The sequence below is a fragment of the Petromyzon marinus genome, chromosome 25 (genome assembly GCF_048934315.1).
Source record: "Petromyzon marinus isolate PM22_M1 ecotype Great Lakes invasive population chromosome 25, UKy_Petmar_22M1.pri1.0, whole genome shotgun sequence".
In the NCBI taxonomy this organism is placed as follows: domain Eukaryota; kingdom Metazoa; phylum Chordata; class Hyperoartia; order Petromyzontiformes; family Petromyzontidae; genus Petromyzon; species Petromyzon marinus.
This window is the reverse complement of record NC_133691.1, coordinates 4,316,436-4,338,781: the sequence shown is the minus strand read 5'-3', so window position 1 is coordinate 4,338,781 and position 22,346 is coordinate 4,316,436. Positions and strand designations below refer to the sequence as shown.

General features: G+C 48.1%; 1 protein-coding gene across 3 annotated transcripts in view; it reads right to left on the bottom strand.

Annotated features, from left to right (window-relative positions):
* Positions 1-22,346, bottom strand: part of LOC116945944 (disheveled-associated activator of morphogenesis 2-like) — a 32,525-nt gene that overhangs the window by 2,319 nt on the left and 7,860 nt on the right. For 2 of the 3 annotated variants that reach the window (XM_076069651.1, XM_032960646.2), the window contains 16 exons: positions 20,669-20,758; positions 19,491-19,613; positions 15,834-15,911; positions 14,395-14,568; positions 13,631-13,791; positions 12,201-12,413; positions 10,604-11,282; positions 9,228-9,390; positions 7,304-7,418; positions 5,776-5,866; positions 5,136-5,222; positions 4,342-4,494; positions 3,271-3,400; positions 2,624-2,656; positions 1,633-1,730; positions 444-527 (listed from right to left, as the gene is read on the bottom strand). In XM_076069651.1, coding sequence (XP_075925766.1) covers positions 444-527; positions 1,633-1,730; positions 2,624-2,656; positions 3,271-3,400; positions 4,342-4,494; positions 5,136-5,222; positions 5,776-5,866; positions 7,304-7,418; positions 9,228-9,390; positions 10,604-11,282; positions 12,201-12,413; positions 13,631-13,791; positions 14,395-14,568; positions 15,834-15,911; positions 19,491-19,613; positions 20,669-20,686 — 2,400 coding nt within the window. In that variant the 5' untranslated portion in view covers positions 20,687-20,758. Of the gene's footprint in view, positions 1-443; positions 528-1,632; positions 1,731-2,623; positions 2,657-3,270; positions 3,401-4,341; positions 4,495-5,135; positions 5,223-5,775; positions 5,867-7,303; positions 7,419-9,227; positions 9,391-10,603; positions 11,283-12,200; positions 12,414-13,630; positions 13,792-14,079; positions 14,255-14,394; positions 14,569-15,833; positions 15,912-19,490; positions 19,614-20,668; positions 20,759-22,346 lie in introns of those variants that run through there. The other variant, XM_032960648.2, reaches the window with a different exon arrangement.

Genomic DNA, 22,346 nt, shown 5'->3' with positions numbered 1-22,346 from the left:
TCTCCCGATCCACGCATTGAGGTAACACCTCCCCAATCGCGTTGCTGCACAGAATTATTCAGTGCGTGACAGACCGATGGTTTGTATTCTGAGGAGGTGGAATAAAGCCAAAACAAAATGCAGAACCAAATTAAATAAGGGTGTTTTTTTTTTGTCAAGACCATATCAGCTCTCTAGTCTTGGGAAGCTTGTCTAATTGCACGCGGCTGCTTGGATTTAAGTCCACGATGTCCGTGGTGGTGACTCGTTACCCTGGCCTCTGAGCCACCCAGCTAGAACCTTTATTAAAACCATTCCAGTACCAGTTTGCTTGAAGTTCACCGTCAAACCAATATATATTGCTATCTATAATGGAGGTGTTTGGGTTAGATCGCATACATATGAATGTATCGTTAGACCCGCAAGGGATAACCGCAGGTGCAAAAGCACGAGAGACGTCTCACCATGAGGGCCATGTACGATCTGCGCAAGTCACTGATCTGCGTCGTCAGGTCGTTGAGTTCTCCCTTGAACTTGTTGATCATTACCTGCAAAAAAGCGATGAACGCCGCCACTGCGTTGGTTAACTCTGTCTGCTGTACGTTAGCACAAAAATCCATGGCGCACATGACCACGTGATCCCTGAAATTTCCACATTGTAATTGCACAATAACCGTATGGTGTTACACAATCTCCGGACAGTGATGTTACTGGCGATGGTCGTGTTGGGGATGGCGGTTATTGTGATGGTGGTGGCGGTGGTAGTGATGATGGTGATGGCGGGGATGGTGGGGGGCATTTGCACAATTTTGGTGATGGACCATGATGCCTTGCATCTCGCAAGATACTGCCCCTACTTCATAGAATACAATCTTCGATTATCCTGGACAGCCTCCAAATTTTAATTCAAATATTTTGTTGTGTTTTGTTGATGCCGTTGCAGGACCTAGAACCTACATTAGACCATATAGCCAATGCCACTGAAATATTTGATTTTAGCTCCAAAGTGTTAAAGGGCTTTTGAGCATTTACGGTCTCAGCCCAATCTTCAACGGCGGCGCGAAAAAAGTCGGAATGTCGAAAAAAATATATAATTGAACATAGTCGTGCCACACGGAGCTGTGAAAGCCCATACGTTGCGTCAGAGGTGGTGAAACTGACACTGCCCCGCGTGGCTGGAGAATGAGCCTGGATTACGGGCAAGAAACACAGCCGAGCAAGCGATTGTGATATCTCGTTTTCTGGATGTATAGTACTGCCGAAGACATTCCAATGTTCTCTCCGTAGCAACAAAAAATTAACGAAAGACGATCCGGCTATTATTCAAACACCAAATGGACACATGTCACAAGACATCGAGTCTGCATTAAGCACACATATTTATGTCAGAAGGAGTAAAGCCCGTTTTTATCATTCAATATCTTGATGCTGGCAAAAAGGGTCCCATAGATACCATCCAGCTAACACAAGGTTGTTTGGAAAGTGTGTGACGGGATCGGAGAAAACAAGACTGCATGAAATAAGAGATGTGACATGACCCCTGTGTACTGATCTTGACGAGGCAAGATACTCGGTTGTAAATTAATTATCCATCTATGTTCCCCAGCTTCCGGTGTGAACGATTGCACATTACAGCGCTTGGAGGCATTCTACCTTGAGCTCCACCAAGAACTTGGTCTCAGACTCGCTCTTGAGTGACTTCTTGAGGTTGCTGTGGTACTGTGCGAGCTTGACCAGCGATTGCTTTAGCACTGCGGGCGGAGTGAAGACGCACAATGACTAAACATAACCCTTCCTCTGTCTCCAAACAATAAGAGTGAAATTGCCATATCCACACTTCACCTGTGATGATATAAACACAAGTTAATTACAGTGTGTGTCATATGCATTCCCTTTGTTCTGACCATTGCAGGAAACAACAAATCTATAGATAAACAACATAAGGGACTCCTCTATTTGCGAACATTCGACTTACGAACTTCAGAGATACGAACAAACCTGTCCGTATTTCCAGTTGCCCGTTCAGACCGAGAGTCCTAAAAGTTCAACCGCCATGCCGTAGATGGCCGTGGTTGTTCGGCGTCATTACCCAGCATTCCCAGCATTTCCACCTGTGCCGCCACCATCGTCTGTTGCTGTTGCATTGTCGCTGTGCGGTTCACTACAACGTTCTCTCTGCTTTTCACGAACATTATCAACCCCCATCGCGTCTCCAAAGCAGCGAAAGACTGGTGAAAGTGTTGAGGGTGGTAGTAAGAGGGGGCGCACTATTATGTTGTAAACTAAAGTGGACATCATAAAGCATTGTGAACCAGTGGCATCTACATCTGCAGAATGTGATATCAAACACTGCAGACATTTCATGAATGTAGCGTCATCATATATCTCTGTGTAAAGAATTCATGAGTTACATTCACAAATAAGTGAGACCGATTCAGTTTACTGTGAGTGGCAATCTCTACGGTTATGATGAATTAGTCACGAGACACCGAGAATTATGCTGCAAAAAAAAAACGCAACGCACCTTTACGCAAGTGCTAACACGTTTGCCTTTGAAAGCCTCGAGACAGGGCAGCGCAATGAATGAATCAATCAGCCAAGGAAGCGCTGCCAACGCGGCGTTGCGTAACGATTCTTCACTTACCGTCCATCTCTGCCGTGAGCCCCTTAATGGACGCTGTGGAAGAGATGGTCGCAAAACGTAAAATAACACACGCGAGCCTTGACGCGGACAACACACCAAAATTAACGGACACCACTTTGACAGCGGCGCTTTGCACGTGAACGTTGTTCTCGTGGCAAATGCGTGGTTGCGTTTTTTTAATTCGTAATAAAACACCTTGTGTGCTGTCCCAACCTCCACCGGTTGTTGCTTGCTACCCAGCGATTATCCCGGAGAGTCTGTCTAAAGCACGGGCGGCCAAACCGCGGCTCCCAGGCAGCTCAAGCGCAATTCGATGGCGACGCAGCTAACGTGCAACCTTTCAACGTAGCTACCTGAAAGAGGGGCAACTCGTTTATGGCAGCGGTAGCCAGACACGAGCGCTCCCGGGATGCTCCCTTGGATTTCTAAATGCCAAAATCTCCGCAGCCAACCGGTGGCTGCGTGACTACACCCCGCATTACCACCCCCGCAGAACCACCCCACGCGACGGGGATTTCTCCTGCGGCTCTCGGCTATTTGTAGACTGCGGTAAGCCGAGGACGTTTGGCTACCCCCTTTGCTCTGTGTTCTAAACTCAGGATATCTGCCTTCGTCTCGGGTGCGTTGCGAGCACCCCGTGCACTGACCGGTCGAGCCAGACTTGAGGCTCTGGAGCTCCTGGGCAAAGTCCAGGAGGTCTGGGCGATGAATCTTAATCTGCTCCACCAGGAAGCACAGCAAAGTGTACTTCCTGTTCTGGCCTTTGGTTTCCATCAGCTGCACTCAACAGAAACCATCAATAGATTATAAAAAAACATCATCATCATCAACAATCGTGCAATCAATTCAAGATTTGTAACATGCCATGCACTGATTGTCACCACCGACATCATCATGATCATCATAAACCGTCATAATGATCATTCATAGGTGACATGTTAGTGGTGGAAACGGGAGGGGGGGGGTCTGTGCCCCCCCCCCTTCATTTTGTGAAACGATGAGCAAGCGTGATACTTTAGCTCTTGTCGATGGGGGGGGGGGGGGACGAGGGATAATAATTATACTCACGTTTAACAGCAGGGGGAGCATTTGTTATTATTGTTAATCGTAACAATAACACGTTCTTTTTCACTGTTAAAGCCCGAACTATTTTAAAGGGCGGGCTGTGGTGACGCAGTCATCAGCACACTGCAACTTATGAACCCAAGGCGGCTTCAGTTGGATTCTCGGCCACCGCTCCCATCAGTGTCGAGTGACACAGCAACAGTTGCTGGGCTGCCCTCCACCAATCGGCATTGAGCAGCATCATTTCATATTGCTCAAGGAGCTCCTGTGAGTGACGTGGCAAGGGGAAGCCTTCATCCAGAAGTGAACTAGCAAGCAGATATGATGATAATAGTAATGATGATTATTAGTACATTCAAAGTGCCACTGGGTAGGGACGCTTTCTTCAAAACCAGATGAGAGCCTGCCGACGCTAAAAAGTTTCCTTTAAAGGGAGAACAGGAACGATGAACCAACGATAGTGCTCCAAGATCACAAAAGCACGTTAATGTAAAATAAAAAAAAAGTCAAGTCCCTCCGGCGATCGCACTCTGCTAAGCGAATGTCAACTTCACGATCAAAACGATTTCCCAACACCGAAAAAAGGCCCAAGAACTAGCCAGGAAGAGTCGCGCGGCGGCAGCCTCTGCCTCGCGTACGAGTGGGCGACGAACCTTGGGCAGCGTCGAAAGGCAGAAGCCCTTGATGGGGCTCCGTCCGGCTGTCTCGTTGAGGCGGTTGCCCACGAGCAGCACGTACTCGAGCACGCAAGGGAACTTCTTGCTCGCCGCCAGCTGGGAGCAGCGCGAGAGCTGGTGCGCGATGAGCTGCGCGTTCGGGGAAACACACCGACGGGCACACTCGTTGCGAGCTCGCGTCGTTTGGAAAAGATCCACGGAGTAGCTATGCGTACGAATGACGATGCATCCGTCCGAAGCACGGATTTTTTCCCGCACTTGCCGATAGGGATAAAAACATTTATACGTCATTGATTTATGTACCCACCAACAGGACGAACATTTCAACGTTGTTGAATGAATGCAATGAGGACACAGCGAATATGTCTTGAGTCAAAATAAGCTGCACGCGATCAACTGTATCCAATTAAAGTTATGATCTGGAGGCTACTGTAAAAATAGCAATGTATTGATCAGGGGTTCAATTCCACCTATGAAAAGGTTTGTTTACTCAACTTAATAAAAAAAAAACGGGGCAATTTTTATTCTAATAATTTGTTCTTTTTCCACACTATTTAATGACAACCCAGTGGTAAGCCATAAAACATGCTCAATCGACCTGTTTTAAAAAATATGTTTCAATTCACTCGCTAAATGTCACCGAAGGATTTACGATCGGCACACCGGTGGCTCCCTTGAGCGTTCCCCCCCCTCTAGCCAGAGGCGCCCGGCCTTCCCATCGAGTGTCCCCTCGGCGGCGGTGCGTGGCCAGTGCTCGCTGGCTCTCGTACCGGCTTCAGCTCGCTGATCTGTCCCGGGAACTCACGAACGGTCATCAGCAGCTCCAGTCTCTCGCCAAGGAAGGGGATGCTGCACATCTGTCGAAAGCGCAAACACGCACGCACGCAACGATGCGACAAAAAAGCCTCGCCCCAACTGCCTGCAGGGAGCCAAGTGTGTGTCTATGTTTGTTTGGTTCTTTCGGTAAAGTCACGTAGAATGAGAATAAAATAATAAATTGATCAAATAAAATACCGTACGTAGCCAACCTTGCTCATCGCAGGTGTTTCTGAGTGAGGCTACGTGGAAGTCGTTTGATGGCAAGATTATTGTCATTCACCCTCCGCCACCCAACAAGATTATCACGTTTAGGATATTATTATTATTGCAACGACGCGCCAACGCGTTGATACATTCTTTACCGATAAAAGCTCCAGCTTATGACTTTTTCACGACTGAACACTTCCGTTGGATTTCTTTGGTCCCAGGAAACTGCCCTGTGCCACCTCGCTGCTCATCTCCGCCCGTCGGACGCGACACAACCGACAGGCCGCCAGGACCCGGAGGCCCCCTGAGGCCTCCGGGTCCCGCGCGCCGTCCGTAGCCAATCGTGCCAGCCGGAGGTGCGGAAAAGGGCGCTCGCGAACGAACCTCCAGCATGTACTGGTCCACCTGGTGCAGGACTGCTCGTCGCTTCACGTGCGGCTTGTACATCTCCACGTCTTCCGCCGTCGGCACGAATCTGTGACCAGCAACGGGGGCGTCAGCAGGCAGCACCGCCGTCACCGCGGTTATCGGTACGGCGGCAAGTACCGCAAGCCACCTGCTTCCTACTGTGACCACGATGGGCGTATCCACTCGCTCAAGTCCGTTTTTCTTCTCGCTTTGTTATGCTATTTTAGGTTCGTAATATTGTGCTTTTTGTTGTTGTTGTTTATTCATTCAAATAGGACTTCTCCATTTCGAGCGACGGTTTCACATCAAGCAACCCGCCAGAATGCCTTTAATGAACCCAACTGTCATGAGACGCGGAATGTTTAAACGGATCCGGGTGTTGTCTGCTTTGGCAAATGCGACTCGAAAATATTGGTCCGTAGGGCCTATAGGTAGACTAATTGTTTTAAAAAAATGTTTTATTCATTTACCTTTAATACAGATCTGCCACCAACCAATCTGACTCCATACAGGGTGGATATCTAGTCCATTGGTATGGATCACGTGGCCTGTAATAAAGCACTGTGGAGGCTGGGAGGGTTGGTTTCGATCACACAAATGTTCGTAAAGCTCCCTTCCTGTGAGCTTCGAGGTGCCATGACATGACTTGCCAGGAGAAAGCAGTGGACTAATCGCCATCTGTTTCCATCTGCACGGGGATAGAGCCTTTCCCCCTTTGCTCGTGTGTGCATTTTATTTGGGTTGAGCTGTTTTCTATCCCGCACTTATAAATGCTCACTAATTGGCTAAAAAACGTCTTAAAATGAAAAAAAACAACCCCATGCAGGACCCTCTTTAAAACGAGTCTTACAACTCAGTGTGGCTTCAATGGATAAATTAGTAAATGATTATTATTATAGATTATTATCGTTATTAAAACTAATCTGAACTCAGATCTCAAAAAAATCAGTGGGAGTTTCTAAAATCCCATGAAATGTATATGGTGACATTTCTGGTCACTTTTTTTTACCAAGTTCAAAGACCATAAGTCATACATCACATATAATCGATACCATGGCTCTTTGCTTCTCTCTAGTTAAAAACAAAAAGTTACTCGCGTCTTTAAAACGAAAACACTAGTGCCGTGACCAACAAACTGATTCCAAGACTAACAACTGTTTTGTTATGTATATAACACACTAAAGGCCTACTGAGCTATATAGCTCGTTTTCAGAAGCGACCTGGCCACAAATGATTGCTCAACGAAGTGGCTTATCACGTAGAAATGTATAGCAGCCAAATACTCTAAACGCGTGACGTTGATTCTAAATGTGGAGGGGAAACCCGGAAGACCTGGAGAAATATCCACACGACCATGGGGGGGGAGAGAGACACGCAAACTCCAAGCATACGGCAGGCGTCAGGGTCGGGATTGAACCCACGATCTCCTGCATACCAGGCAAAGCAGTTAACATCTCCCAGTGCCCAAGGGCAGAGGAGGACCAGGGAGGTGAGAGCCTCTCACCGCCGCAGCTCGGCGATTTGCTCGTCCGTGATTCCCGTCTCCAAGTCCCCGCGAAGGACGAGCAGCTGCTCGTGGAGCTGCGCCGGCTGAACTCGGAACCCGCGCAGAAAAATACCTGCGGTTGCAACGCACGTCGCAACGTACGCAGGCACACACGCCCGTCGCCGTAATTATTATACACTCGTTGGCCGCTTGGAAACGTCGCCTTAAAATACGGAGGACCGCAGAGCTTGAGCTAAATGTTTGCGCTGGATCCCTGGCTGGCTACCACTCCGCCCGTCAGTGGTTGGTCAGCACTGTGAGATGTGATCCGCATGCACGGCGCTATCTAACACTCGACATGGTCATTAAACATCACCTTCACCGTGGAAGTCCCTGCCAATCAAAGACCAGCAACCACTTCTCCTCTAAAAGGCAGACATCGCAAAGTGTCCTGCTCCATTCGAGAAGTAATCGGGGCGCATGGTACGCCACGTGCCTATGTTACGATGAACTTCAACAATGCCGACAAATGTTCCGTCGCAGAACCGTGAGGGGCGGCGACGACTTCATGAGGCCTCCGTCCAGCAGTGGATCGATCAGGGCTGATGACGAACACAGATAATGGCCTTTAGCCGGCAAAAGCCCCACCGAGTCTCAAGGCTGTAACAGTTTGAATGTCAGAAGTCACCCAAGCCAGTATAGCAAGCGTTTGGAGTATGCGGAGGATCTTTTATTATTATTTGCAGACTTTAACTTAGGCTATGGCTGTATGTGGTAGGAGGGGAACCCCCTAGGCTGCTTTGCCATCTCAGGTGAAAGAAGTCAACTTGCTCAATAAGGTGTATGATGTACCTTACGTAGAAATAGGCGAGACATCAGAATCGATTGATGACAAGACAGGTGTTCATATTTTGTCTCCCACGTTGTTGAATGTTGTGCTTGATTATGTGGACATGAACATCACCAACGGGGTTAGAGCACAGCAGTGCAACCGGTTTGCTTGGCTAGAACTCCGGCTGGAGCTGTGCAGCTGACGGGTTTTAAGATGCAAGCTTCGACAAAGTGAGTGGCAGTAGTGAGAAACAAAGTGAGTGGCAGTAGTTAGAGACAAAGTGAGTGGCAGTAGTTAGAGACAAAGTGAGTGGCAGTAATTAGAAACAAAGTGAGTGGCAGTAGTTAGAAACGGCACTCTTGCATTCGGTTCGCAAGCTACGATAGGAGGCGATAAGGTTGAGGCGATAATAGATTTTGTGTACTCGGGCAGTAATGTCCATAATGCAGGGGGGTGTGAGGTGGGGGGAGGGGAGGCGAAGGGCGAATAAAAGAGGCGCATTGGTGAACACTTTGGAGAGTGTAATTAAAACTGGTATTGGAGGCAAGGGAGCTATTTGCTTTACGGTGTTGATGAGAGGGTTGGATGCTCAGCAACTCAAACAGGAGGTCGTCGACAATTTGGGCCACAGGTGTCCGAAACGGATTCGAGGAAATTTGTGGCGAGATGTGAAAGCCAATGAGGAAGTCAAGAAGATAGCATGGCAGGTGAGGGGTTGTCGATACGATCAGACAAAAACGTTGCGCTGGGTGAGACGTGTGCAGGATAGGGGAGGGCCGATTGCCGAGGCAGGCGTTGGACTCGTCTTCACGAATTCTGTGACCAAGAGGAAGACCTCTAACCAGATATGGCGGGACTCTTGGTACTGCTCTCAGAAGTCAGGGGTCTACTGTGCAGCAGCAGTAACAGCCACACAACCCCACACACGACCACACACCACCACACACACCACAAACACCACACACCACACGCATACCCCACACACTGCCCACCACGCACACCATGCAGAGCCACACACTGCACGCACCGCACACACCACGAGCTGGAATTTGGAAACCCCTACCCGGCGTTTCCATTGTGTTTGAGTTTGGCACCGGCGGCCACACTTACAGAAGTTCTGCGCCACCTTGGAGTTCAGCAAGATCTGTGCCGTTGGCTGGGATGTGGGGATGATGGACCCCTGCAATGTCTCCAGACGGAAGGTATCCCGAAGGCGGACCAGGTCCAGCGCACCAACGTCCCCGCGCATCTGAGCCCACATGGACTTAGCGATCTATACGGACACACGCGTCCGTATCAGTGAGTGTGCGCGTGTATGTGTGTGGAAGCACACAAAGGTGCATCTGCAAGCCATCTCAGTCAGTCAGCCCATGGCACCTGGGGGGGGTTTGTTCCGTGACCTCCTGCCAGTGAGCCTTGGACACTTCACGTGGCATCAAAGTTCACCGAGCATGGCATGAGCACCGTGGTGATGTCATCGCCACTTCGTTGCAAACAGCAGTGGGGAGCGGTCGTGTAGCGGTTAGCGTGCTGCGCTACCAACCCGGCGACCCGAGTTCGATTCCCGCTCACAGAAAAACCAGTGATGATTACATATCTGAACCGGTCATTGGCCTCCCCTAAATCAACTCAGCCTCAAATGAGTACCTGGTGTGGTGTGTAAACATCACCACTGGGGAGACAAAGGCGGCCGAGCGTGGTGTTGGCCACCCACCCCCTCATGTGCCGTGCCGGCCTTCATAGGCGCTCGCTAACAACACTTGCCTCAACAGTCTGTTGAGGCTATATGGGTGATCTTTGTCTTTGTGTGTATACAGTGGTGGGGAGAGGTAGCACGCTGCACTACGAACCCGGCAACCTGAATTCGATTCCTGCTCACGGCCAACACCACTGATAATGATCTGAACCAGTCCTGGGCCTCCCCTAGGTAGACTCAGCCTCAAATGAGTACCTGGTGCGATGTTTAAATATCGCCACATGGGAGACAAAGGCAGCTGGGTACAGCGCTGGCCACCCACCATCTCGTGTGCCATGCTGTTGGTATGAATGACACTATATACAATGTTGGTATGAATGACGCTATATAAAATGAAGCTATTATTTTGATTCAAAGCTTTCGTGACTGCAGGGATTCATATTCTTGGTTCTTTCGCTAAAGTCACGTAGAAGGGAAACAATAAAATAATACAAAAAAAATACATATTTTTATAAAATAATAAAAAAATTGCTATTTTATTGTTTCCCTTCTACGTGACTTTACCGAAAGAACCAAGAATATGAAGCTATTATTATTATTATCGTTATGCTGGCCTTCACAGGTGTTCGCCAACATCACTTGCCCCAAAAGTCTGTTCAGACTCTATAGGGGATAATTGTCTTTGTCGTGGCCTGGGAGTTGGCGACGCGGTGGTTCACGGCGTTCAACTCCTGCCCGGGGACAGCAACGGGCGGCGACGCTCGCGCCGAGGCGTGCGCCCGTCCCTCACCCTGTCGGACTGCACGGGGTCCCAGTGCAGGGCCTTGGTCCGCACCACCTCATCGGCCCGCAGCTTCGTGTAGAACACCGGAGGCGGCGGCGCGACCGGGGGCAGCCCGGGCGCGGCGCGCGACGGCACGACGGCGGGCACGTCCCGGGGCTCGCTTGGCTTCAAGCAGGAGAAGAGCGGCATGTCCGGCTCGTCCGGGGTCTGGCTCCACGCGCCGTCCCCGCCGACATCGCCGTCCCCGTGGCTCCGAACGTACGGCGGCTCGACGCCTGGAGCGCGGTCGCTCCGGTACGCCGCGGGCCTGCCGGACAGCGGCTCGTCGTCCGAGCTCGGCGCTTCGGGAGCAGCCCAGCCTGGCGCGCCGTTCGCCGAGCTCCCCCCGGGAGCCGCGTTCCCGGCCGCCGCCGGGATGCTCAAGCCGCCGTCTTCGTCGCCGCAGTCGGGATCGGCGGGCGCCGGAGCTCCGGGACCTTCCTCTGCGGGCGGTGCCGCTGGGGGTGCGACCGTGCTGCTGGTGGCGGCGGCGGCGGTGGCGTCGTCGCGGACGGGGGCGGAGGCGTTTGTCGGGGTGTGAGACATCCGTTTGTAGCCCCGGCACACGGACTCGATTTCGCGCACCCAGTGGTCACGCTCCTCGGCAAAGTCATCGCGGTGCGCGCTGTTCAGAGCCAGGCGAAATCTGCCCCCCCACCAGAAAAGAAATCAATCTTCACGATAAAAAATTGCCGCCATTAAACTTGTTTATCGATCGAACGCGGGATAAAGGACTGTGTGAGTTACCGGGGTCGATGTGGCTTGGTGAAGCGGGGACGCACCCAAGACCATTTCAGATATCGCTCGAAAACAACCCATGCCATTGCTGGGAATTAGGGCTGCGATTGACAATGGGCTGTACATTTTGTGTCGATATGACATCCAGAATAAGTAATAACCTCATTAGGCAAGAAGCATTATACAAGATTTTACATGCCTCCAAAGGCTCCATTTGTCCCCCATATATTACCTGTGTTTGGCGTCATTTCACAGAATAGCATTACCAAATTATAACGTTAAGTTTAAGAGGAATCTAATGAGAGTTCGTAAATTTCGAACACCCCATAAGTTTTGCCGTGGTGAAAATATTCAGTCCACAGTTGTGTTTACTCGACTGGAGAATAGGCAGGTTACTCGAGCAGGTGCTGCAACCAAGAGATGACTAGATCGATCGACAGACAATCAAACTAAGTCTCCTAACTACATGTATAAAATCACAACAGTGGGGGGGAGGGGGGGCACACTAAACTAAACAAAAATTTTATTTTACCAGGTAAGGCCCACTTGAGCTGTATAGCTATTTTCAGAAGCAACCTGGCCACCAATGATCGCTCAACCGAGTGGCTTATCACGTAGAAATAAATAGCAGCCAAAAACTCTAGAACGCGTGATGTTGATTCTAAACTTGGAGGGAAAAACCGGAGGGACCATGGAGAAAAATCCACGCGACCATGGCGAGAGAGAGCAGGCGAGAGAGTTAACATCTCGCCACTACGGCGCCCCACGTGACAAAAACACGGCATTTCGTTTGAATGCACACACGCGCACGCCGCCACTGCCCTACGTGTAGAGGTTCTTGTTGGTGGACACGCAGAAGGAGTCGGCCAGGCTGTCCGCGTAGGCCTCCACCCCCGGCGTGGACAGGTGCACAATGCACGGAGCCACGCAGACCTCCGGGGGGGCTTCTCCCGTCAAGGCGGCGAGCTTCCCCAGGTTCCCCTGCCGCCTTTCGCTCGGGTAGAAGCTCAGGTCTGACCGAGACAGCTCCAGCCACACCCTGCACGCATTCCCAATGAAGACGATGGCAACGATGCGGTGGTTTTTTTTTGGTTTGTTTTTTTAAATGGCCCGCGTGATCGCATCTGCTGCCGTCGCTTCCGGCGTCTGTCTGCGTGATGCTTTTTGCTGTCCTTCCCGCGCACCTCCGATGAGGGCGGTTGGCTACGTACGGTGCGAATTAAGTTCAACATGCCCACGTACGTACATACGTGGCACCAGTCCGCTGTGTCAATGGCACAAAGTTTTTGACGATCTAAATGTATTGCGTAAATGTATATTTGCGATGTACAACTGCGTTGAGCGGGTATCGCACCTCACAATTATACCCTGACAAAATAGACTCTGTTTAACACGTAGGCTTTCGCGACCAATATTATTCATAATAAAGGTTTTTGGGTTAGATCGCGTTTATTTATAAATGTGTCGTAACCCTCCACCACCCGACACGGCCAATCAGCAAAAAAAAGTGTCACGTTGACAAAAGACAAATAATTCACTACTTCAGCCCACCGGTGTGTTGAAGAGTTAATCCACATTTACAGTTTGAGTACGACGTTTCGCTGGTAAATACATCCAGCATCATCAAGCAATTCGCCAGAATGGTAAAGCCCTCGCTTGCTCCCGGTTTTTATACGACACATTTATAAATAAACGCGATCTAACCCAAAAACCTTTATTATGAAAATAGACTCTGTCTGACGCATGTCGTGATTTAAACAGTTTACATGTGTCACATCACGCCTGTTTATCCAGGAAAGCCTCGATGGGTATCTAGACCCTTTTTACGGAGGGTCCCGGCAGGTTTTCAGAGCATGGGGGCGATAACTGCCACGTATATTCCAATTGAGTCATTTGTGGGTAGGTTTTCATACTTGGCAAGGCTGGACAAACGATGCCTGCACACAATGACCTACACTTGCAAATGTTCATATTTCAAGGGAAACTTGTGAAAATGGTTGGTACCAGAGGGAAAACACAAATTCACAGTGTTCAAAGGTAATTGTTACGTGTAATCAACGAAACGCTTGGAACTGCAATGAACACAAAACCTTTAACAAAGTTGAAAAACTGACACAAAGCAAAACGTAGTTTGACAACAAATCTGCCACTGCCAACCTCAAAACAATTCACACAAAGCTGCTAAAACGTTAGCAGAGTTCCTTCGGTGAGGATTGAACGAGCATTGAAAATGAACGGGACGTAAACGGTGCTCACCTCACCCACTTTACCGAAGCCAAACCTCCCTTTCTCAGCAGGGCCTCTCCCTCCTTGACCACCCTCACACTCGTTGGGGGTTGAGCACCGGGCAAAGTCACCTCTTGCTCCTGGCAGAGGGCCTTGTTCTGGTTCAGGATGAGGTGGGCGAGTCGCAGGATCTGATGGACGCGCAACGGAAAGTTTTAACAAACGGAACTGTCACGTGGCCACAAGGTGTGCTGGCGTGTTGCTGTGAGCCACAACTTTATGGGTCAGGGCGGGTGGGTTAAGTAGTTTGTGTAAAACTCCAAAATACACTGGGGCTGTGAGAGGTGACCAGAAAATAGCAGTTCCATACATCGTAGAAAATTGTCGATTCGTACGTGCACTCTTCAATGCATTCATTGTGACCATAGGAATTAGATTTTAATCCGCGAATCGGTACCCCCTGCCTACCCAGCGCCCACCGAGAGCTTAAAAATTCCAGACATGTCGGTCCGGGTCAGTGACCTGGAAAAAAAAATTTCCACACCCGGCGCACAAACGTCCAATACACCTCTCACTCTGGCCGTGGCTATGACTCAAGTCCCTTCTACTCTCAGCAGTCCGGTCTTCCGGTGACCCGGAAAAACATTTTTGCACCTAAGGCGCTGCATCGAGTCTACTTCCCATCACGGCCGCGGCTACCAGTCAAGTGCCGCCACCCCCAGGCACGGCTGGGAATTACTGGTGCTTAGCGAGGGGTCAAGCCCTGCGGTAACCCCAAAGAGAGGTGCGGGCACCTGGGTCTTGTCGAAGTCGGAGGTGACCTCGAGCTCGTACTCGTGGTGCTGCGTGAAGTACAGCGTGAGGCGCAGCCCTTCCTGGCCTTCGCACGACCCCAGCTCGGCGAACGGGAAGCGCTTGTGCACAGCGCCCTTCGAGATGTTGCACAAGACCTTCTCGGAGAAGTCCACCTGGGGCGGGGGGAGGGCGGGGGTGGGTGGGTGGGGGGGGCCATCGGGTGGCACCCACGGCGAGAGAACGTCGCCGTCAAACGTCGCAATCGTTTATTTACTTTTTCCATTTTAGCACGGTTAGCTTGCGTACGGCGCACGTATGTATGTAGGACTTCTTTTGCACCATACGTAGCCAACCGTGATAATCGGAAATTGCGGGGAAAGGGCAACAAACTAAACACAAAAATCAGTGCTAAAGAAATTAGTTTTCAATAGAGATTTAAAAGTGTATAGCTCCAATGGCTGCCCAATATCGGAAGAGCGTTCCAGATGGCTGCAGAAAGGAGTTCATCATTCATAAATACTTCTGCAGTGCTTTTCATTCACAGAGTCCTTGACAATACAATCGACGCGAAGCTAAATCCTACCAAGGTAGAACGCTCCACGCACACTCTGGGACCATGTAATACTGCCCCAACATGCGCTCGTCTCTCAGGAGTATTCATTTATTCATTTGGCCTCGAGAGGGACAGCGGTTGCGCCAGCGGCAAAAGAAGTCTTAGAATGTCCGTAAGCCGCGATGAGACAATTGGGTTCAGACCGTGGCTCTTCTGGACAGGGACGCGCCTCGGCCGACAGGGGCACAACTCAGACACGACTCCTTTTTTTGCGTCGTTCTGTTGTCTCCAAGTTTAAGAAGGCCCCTTGACCAATTTGGTTGGTATTCTTGGTTCTTTCGGTAAAGTCACGTTGAAGGGATAACAATAAAATAATAAAATATACATAAAACAATACAATTATCACGAAACGTCGTGAGAATTTTATTGTTTTATATATATATATTATTTTATTGTTATCCCTTCAACGTGACTTTACCGAAAGAACCAAGAATATGAATCACTGCAGTCACGAAAGCTTTAAATCAAAATTCAATTTGGTTGGTGTTCTATCGGGTAAAGCCTTAATAGCAACGCGACAGGTAGACAGAGCTAACGTACAGACGCTTTCAACTTTAGTTGGAAAGTATAACGAATATAAAGAAAAATACAAACCGGCTGTTAGCGAGCACCTATCAATAACAGCGTGGTGCAAGAGGAGGTGGTGTGGCCAGCACCAGAGACGGCTTTACATATTGGTGTCCACCCCACTTGCACCGTGTACTAATTTTGAGGCTGAGCTCATCTAGTGGTAGCCCAAGTCAGGTTCAGATACCAAATGCCATTGTTGCGGTGCTATTCGATGCTCCCCCTTGGTGAATGCTTTGAGAAAGAACGTCCTCCCACCTGTAAGATCCTTTTCTGCCTCTGCCGGAACTTGTTGTATTTGTAAACATTGAAGTTGTACACGTCGCTTTCTCCCACCTGGCGGGGAAAACGGACACGTTCGCTGTGGTGAGCACACCGGCGTGGCCAAGGGTTAAAAGCAGCGAAGGTACATAAACATCCTCGATAAGATCCAATATTCCACCGCACAGACTGTTGGGGCAAGTGCTGTTGGCGAGTGTAACTTATGAAACTGGCACGACACGAGATTGTAGTGGCGGTGCGAGACAGCGTGTGCGTGTTTGTTTTAATTACAGCCTGCGACGTATCTGTGGCCTGTGTATCTGCACCACTGCCACGGCAGTTCCTGAGAAAGCCAAAATGTGCGTCCATAATCATCATCGTCATTTCAACTTGTAACTCGCCGCACGGTATTCACTCGCTCTCAAGAGGTGCGAGGTGGAACCATGGACGAAGTGGCAAGGTCGGGCAACGAACCGCCGCCAACTACTTCCCAAGCTCTGCACTCCTGCATCTATTAAGATGTTTTTTTTCGGCCAAATACTGAGCGTTTTAATTATGCAGGAGGAGGGAGTGAAGGGAGCTTCACGGGGGGAACTCGCGACAGCTTGTAGGGAAAGAAAGGCGCTGGTGGGTTCTATATTTCGGGTTCCTCTCCTGCGCAAAAACTCTCTCTCGTCTCGGCACGCTTGAGCTCAACACGCTGCAGCCAGCGTTCCCCACCCGTCGCGTGCTTTCCGTTCGCTTGCACGTGTTTTTTGAATCATCATCGGATATCGACGACAAGCGTCTGGGTAGTAAACGTTTTCGAGCGGTGCGCGTGCATAACCCGCTGTGTGTGAAACGTGGATCGGGCGCGTGGACACCGATGAAGAAAACGAAAGAAAAGCTGAAGTTTGAAGAGTGCACAGAAAAAGAAAATAGGCGCAGAGAGGCGCACGCCCGGACTCGAGCCGAGGCACGGAGAGAGGAACGCGCGGATGAGATGTCAGGGACATCTTACTGACGGCTCAGAAAAGTAAGCAGACTTTGTCTATGGGACCACTTTTGCCAGTGTCAAATCATTACGAAAAATATAAGAATAGATGTGACCCTTTCTGGCAATAGAAACAGGTGTCGAGATGTCCAAACACCCTTTTGCAAGGCGATCAAGTTTGCATTAACCACACATACTTGTGGGAAAGCATGCAAACTAACAAACATGCTCCGATAATTATAATGTATGCATCGTCTTTGAAAGCAGACTGGCCGGATACGTCGCTAAAAAGGGTTCAGTGCTGGTCAACTTTGATTGTGGAGTGGCAGCCAAAGGAGGGAATGTGCTTAAGATGCGGCGATGAGACCAGGTCACGTGCAGGAGCTAGGTGGATTGTTGTGCACTCGGATTGGAATGGTGATAACTTAGGGAGGCCTTCATCTAGCAGTGGATCATGCTTGATGATGATGGTGATGAAGACAAGAAGAAGTTTATCATAACAGTAGGCAATGGCGGAGCCAGGATTTTCAGGTGGGGGGGGGGGGGGGGGGGGGCAACCCCCTCCAGCAATAAAAAATGATAGAGGAGTTGTTAGTAAGGAGTTGTTAGTAAGCAGTTGTTAGTAAGGAGTTGTTAGTAAGTAAGGAGTTGTTAGTAAGTAAGGAGTTGGTAGTAAGTAAGGAGTTGTTAGTGAGTAAGGAGTTGTTAGTAAGGAGTTGTTAGTAAGTAAGGAGTTGTTAGTAAGGAGTTGTTAGTAAGGAGTTGTTAGTAATTAAGGAGTTGTTAGTAAGTACGGAGTTGTTAGTGAGTAAGGAGTTGTTAGTAAGTAAGGAGTTGTTAGTAAGGAGTTGTTAGTAATTAAGGAGTTGTTAGTAAGCAAGGAGTTGTTAGTGAGTAAGGAGTTGTTAGTAAGTAAGAAGTTGTTAGTAAGGAGTTGTTAGTAATTAAGGAGTTGTTAGTAAGTAAGGAGTTGTTAGTGAGTAAGGAGTTGTTAGTAAGGAGTTGTTAGTGAGTAAGGAGTTGTTAGTGAGTAAGGAGTTGTTGGTAAGGAGTTGTTAGTAAGTAAGGAGTTGCTAGTAAGTAAGTAGTTGTTAGTAAGGAGTTGTTAGTGAGTAAGGAGTTGTTAGTAAGTAAGGAGTTGTTAGTAAGTAAGGAGTTGCTAGTAAGTAAGGAGTTAGTAAGTAAGGAGTTGTTAGTAAGTAAGGAGTTGTTAGTAAGTGAGGAGTTGTTAGTAAGCAAGGAGTTGTTAGTAAGGAGTTGTTAGTGAGTAAGGAGTTGTTAGTAAGTAAGGAGTTGTTAGTAAGGAGTTGTTAGTAAGTAAGGAGTTGTTAGTAAGGAGTTGTTAGTAAGTAAGAAGTTGTTAGTAAGTAAGGAGTTGTTAGTAAGGAGTTGTTAGTAAGTAAGGAGTTGTTAGTAAGTAAGGAGTTGGTAGTAAGTAAGGAGTTGTTAGTGAGTAAGGAGTTGTTAGTAAGGAGTTGTTAGTGAGTAAGGAGTTGTTAGTGAGTAAGGAGTTGTTAGTAAGGAGTTGTTAGTGATTAAGGAGTTGTTAGTAAGTAAGGAGTTGTTAGTAAGTAAGGAGTTGTTAGTAAGGATTTGTTAGTGAGTAAGGAGTTGTTAGTGAGTAAGGAGTTATTAGTAAGGAGTTGTTAGTAAGTAAGGAGTTGTTAGTAAGTAAGGAGTTGTTAGTGAGTAAGGAGTTGTTAGTAAGGAGTTGTTAGTGAGTAAGGAGTTGTTAGTGAGTAAGGAGTTGTTGGGAAGGAGTTGTTAGTAAGTAAGGAGTTGTTAGTAAGTAAGTAGTTGTTAGTAAGGAGTTGTTAGTGAGTAAGGAGTTGTTAGTAAGTAAGGAGTTGTTAGTAAGTAAGGAGTTGTTAATGAGTAAGGAGTTGTTAGTAAGGAGTTGTTAGTGAGTAAGGAGTTGTTAGTGAGTAAGGAGTTGTTGGTAAGGAGTTGTTAGTAAGTAAGGAGTTGTTAGTAAGTAGTTGTTAGTAAGTAGTTGTTAGTGAGTAAGGAGTTGTTAGTAAGTAAGGAGTTGTTAGTAAGTAAGGAGTTGCTAGTAAGTAAGGAGTTAGTAAGTAAGGAGTTGTTAGCAAGTAAGGAGTTGTTAGTAAGTAAGAAGTTGTTAGTAAGTAAGGAGTTGTTATTAAGCGAGGAGTTGTTAGTGAGTAAGGAGTTAGTAAGTAAGGAGTTGTTAGTAAGTAAGGAGTTGTTAGTAAGTAAGGAGTTAGTAAGTAAGGAGTTGTTAGTAAGTAAGGAGTTGTTAGTAAATAAGGAGTTGTTAGTAAGGAGTTGTTAGTGAGTAAGGAGTTGTTAGTATGTTTTTAACCTGTATGTGCCATGTGTTTCAATAAACTATGCATTACTGGGGTCGACTTCCTTAACTCGAATAATCCTCTAGGGGGAGGGACGGGGCGGGGGAAGTAGGAGGAGGAAAAATAAAAGGTGGTGGGGGTGAAGGGGGCCTCTGAATGCCCGAATTGGATGGTCATAAAATCAATGCCCACTAGAGGGAGAAGCCGTGCAGAGGGCTTCCAAGTTTGGTGATGTGCTTAGCTGCTCTAGAGCGGCTATTTTTGACAATGCATTGACCAGTGATGGGGGGCAGGCGGCAGGCGAATGAGGGGGGGGGGGGAGAGGAAAGTCTCCGTGTGGTTTAAACAACAACAACAACAAAGCCCGTTGACCATGTCAGTTGCCTTGCTGCCCTGCGCCAGGCTGTTGGCCATCCGCACGGCTTCCTCCACCGTCAGCTTCCCCATCTTTACGGCCTCCAGCAGCTCGATCTGTTCCTCATTGTTCAGTGCATGCTACACAGCAACAACAAAAAAACGCGCGCGTGTGTCAGTTACAATGCAGGGCGAGAAAGAGAAATCAAACATCAGGGCCTCACATGAGCGGTGTAACCATTTGGTTTTTAATAATGGAAGCCATCGGGCACAGTTAATGGGCCACATGGGACCGCGTGGCTTTTGAGTTGTACGGAAACGATCGTGATTTTTTTCTTGTTCGATCAAAGGATTTCATTTGGAGAGCTCATTATGCACGTTAAACAATTGTGTTAAGTACACGTATTTTTGTTATATTATTTTTTTTTCAAACATAGGGCCCCATTAGTCAGGAACAGCGAAACAGTCTCAAATCACTCCTTTGAGGAGGAATAGCAGTCATTCGAGGGAGGGCAGTATCACGTGGTGACTTCCCACCTCAGCAACCACCTTACATTTAATAAGAATACCGTTGCTGATCATGATTGCTATTGGATAATAACTTTCATTGCTTACGAATACGCAATATGTGCCACCCGAGATGTTTAATTTTGTCATTTTAATTCAATGCAGTGGGGGCGCTACCAACTCATTAGGTCATTGTTTTAACACTTTAGAGCCAGTTGTTGATTAAACGGGTGGCGACATCCTGCGGTTGGGCGTTCAACTGCTCGTTGCACGGTTCAAATCCAGCGGCCGCCCTGATTAATACAGCCGATGTATTAACCGCAATCAAATAAACAAAAATGCACGCGCCACCTGCGTCGCAGTGGACGTCAAAGATCCCTCGATGCATTTCGCAAAGCGTCGGCCATTGTGCGCCGGTCTCAGAGTCCACATTTTCTAAATGGGAACATTCGAGATAGCTCGTTTCCAGTCCCCCCTAATGGCGAATCACAGCTTGGGCAATTGTTGTTGCAGGTATCTGGCTGCCTTCCAACTTGTCTGTGGTTTCCTGCCCTACTGAACCGGATGAATCGAATGACACCCCTCGTTAATAAATGTTCTGATATTCTGAAAATATTTGGGCCACCCATCACGTATATTCATCGATTACATCACCACGCACGCACATACTGAGTTCAACAAAGACGTACCTTATTGCGCTTAGACATCGCGTCCCCCTGAGTTCTGAGCTGCAGCTCCAGCCTGTGAGTCCTCTACCCGAGCGATTGCAATGGGCACGACTGCAGAATCACAAAGACAAAGGTCCCCCGTGTATATTACATAGACCTTTGGGGCATAACGGCACACGAGGAGGTGGTGAGTTCAGCACCACATGCAGCCACTTTTCTTTTCGTTTTTTTATATCACTTGGCACTGGTGTTAACAGTGGTTGGAAATCAAACTCAGGTCTCTGGGTTCGTAGCACAGGGCACTACTTACTACACCACCACTTCTCACTGCAGTATCAATACAAAGACAAAGATCCCCAGCCTTAACAGACTGTTGGGGCAAGCACTGTGAGCGAGCACCTATGAAGGATGGCATAGTACACAAGGGAGTGGGTGGCCAGTGCCACACCTAGCCGCCTTTGTCTCCCTCTTGGCAATGTTTACACATCGTATTAATTTTGAGGCTGAATCGACCTAAAAGAGGCCCAAAACCGGTTAAGATTGTCGTCACTGGGTTTGTAGCGCAGCATTATAAACATTACATTACCGCTCCCTACACTCTGCAATATCTTACATACGCACAAATGTGAACTGCATGTTAAACTACACCCCACACTCCACATCTAGCGACCAGTACCACTTAATCAGAATTTTATCAAGTGCTAAATCACTTTATGAATACAATGTTTGTTTACACCGGGTGGGAGTCCACTGAGACAAAGTCTCCTTTTAAAGGGAGACCAAGGTACCAAAACAAATACAGTAAATATGAAAACCAACAGTCAATTCATCGTAAAATTTACATCACAAAACCATCATCAATTAACAATAGTGATTTTTTTTAAATATCCCTTATCGGTGAGGGGTGAATTTCATAAACAAGCATTTCTCATGAATGCCATCTGTCTATTGTGATTTTGTAAGATGCAGCATCTGCTTGGGGAGGCCTTCATCAAGCAGTGGGTCAATCATGACCGACGATGATGATGATCTAATCTCTCACCATGGCAGAGGAGCAAAATATATCCAGTCATCTGCTTCTTTTATAACAGTATATCGTTACCAGCTTGGTTTCCGCTGTGACTGAAATGCAGAAGTGTAGCTGTACGAAACGACAACTTTAGTCAACTGCCCAAAAAGTCAAGTTCCACATAAAAACGATCGTGAAATTAACATAAAATGAGGCATGCGGTGGTGACATATGCCTATAACCCACCACTGTGTAGGCGAGAGTTGGTGGACCACACAAAATGTTGTGAAACTCCCTTCCCGTGGGGGGTCGAGGAGAAGATGGTCCAGAGAATGTGGACTCATCTCCATCTGTCCAATCTGTATGGAGTGTTGCCCACCACCTCGCTCGTATGGGGTTTCTACGGCTACTCCGTTTTGCTTCCACACGGTATGGACATCATTCATTGGCTGATCATTTTGAATCTATGCGCCTCCTTGCTTGCGAAAGGCACAGCGTTGTGTTATGCAGTTGCATACATCTATAAATATAAAAGGGAAATTTGTGACTATGTATGTCTGTTCAAAATGTTTAGCGTACTTCCCGACATGCAACAAACTTGAAATTTGCAATGTGGGTACTTTCCTGACTGTACACCATGCAAAAAATATAAAAATAGACTTTTGTTTATTTTTTGGGGGGGCAGGGGGC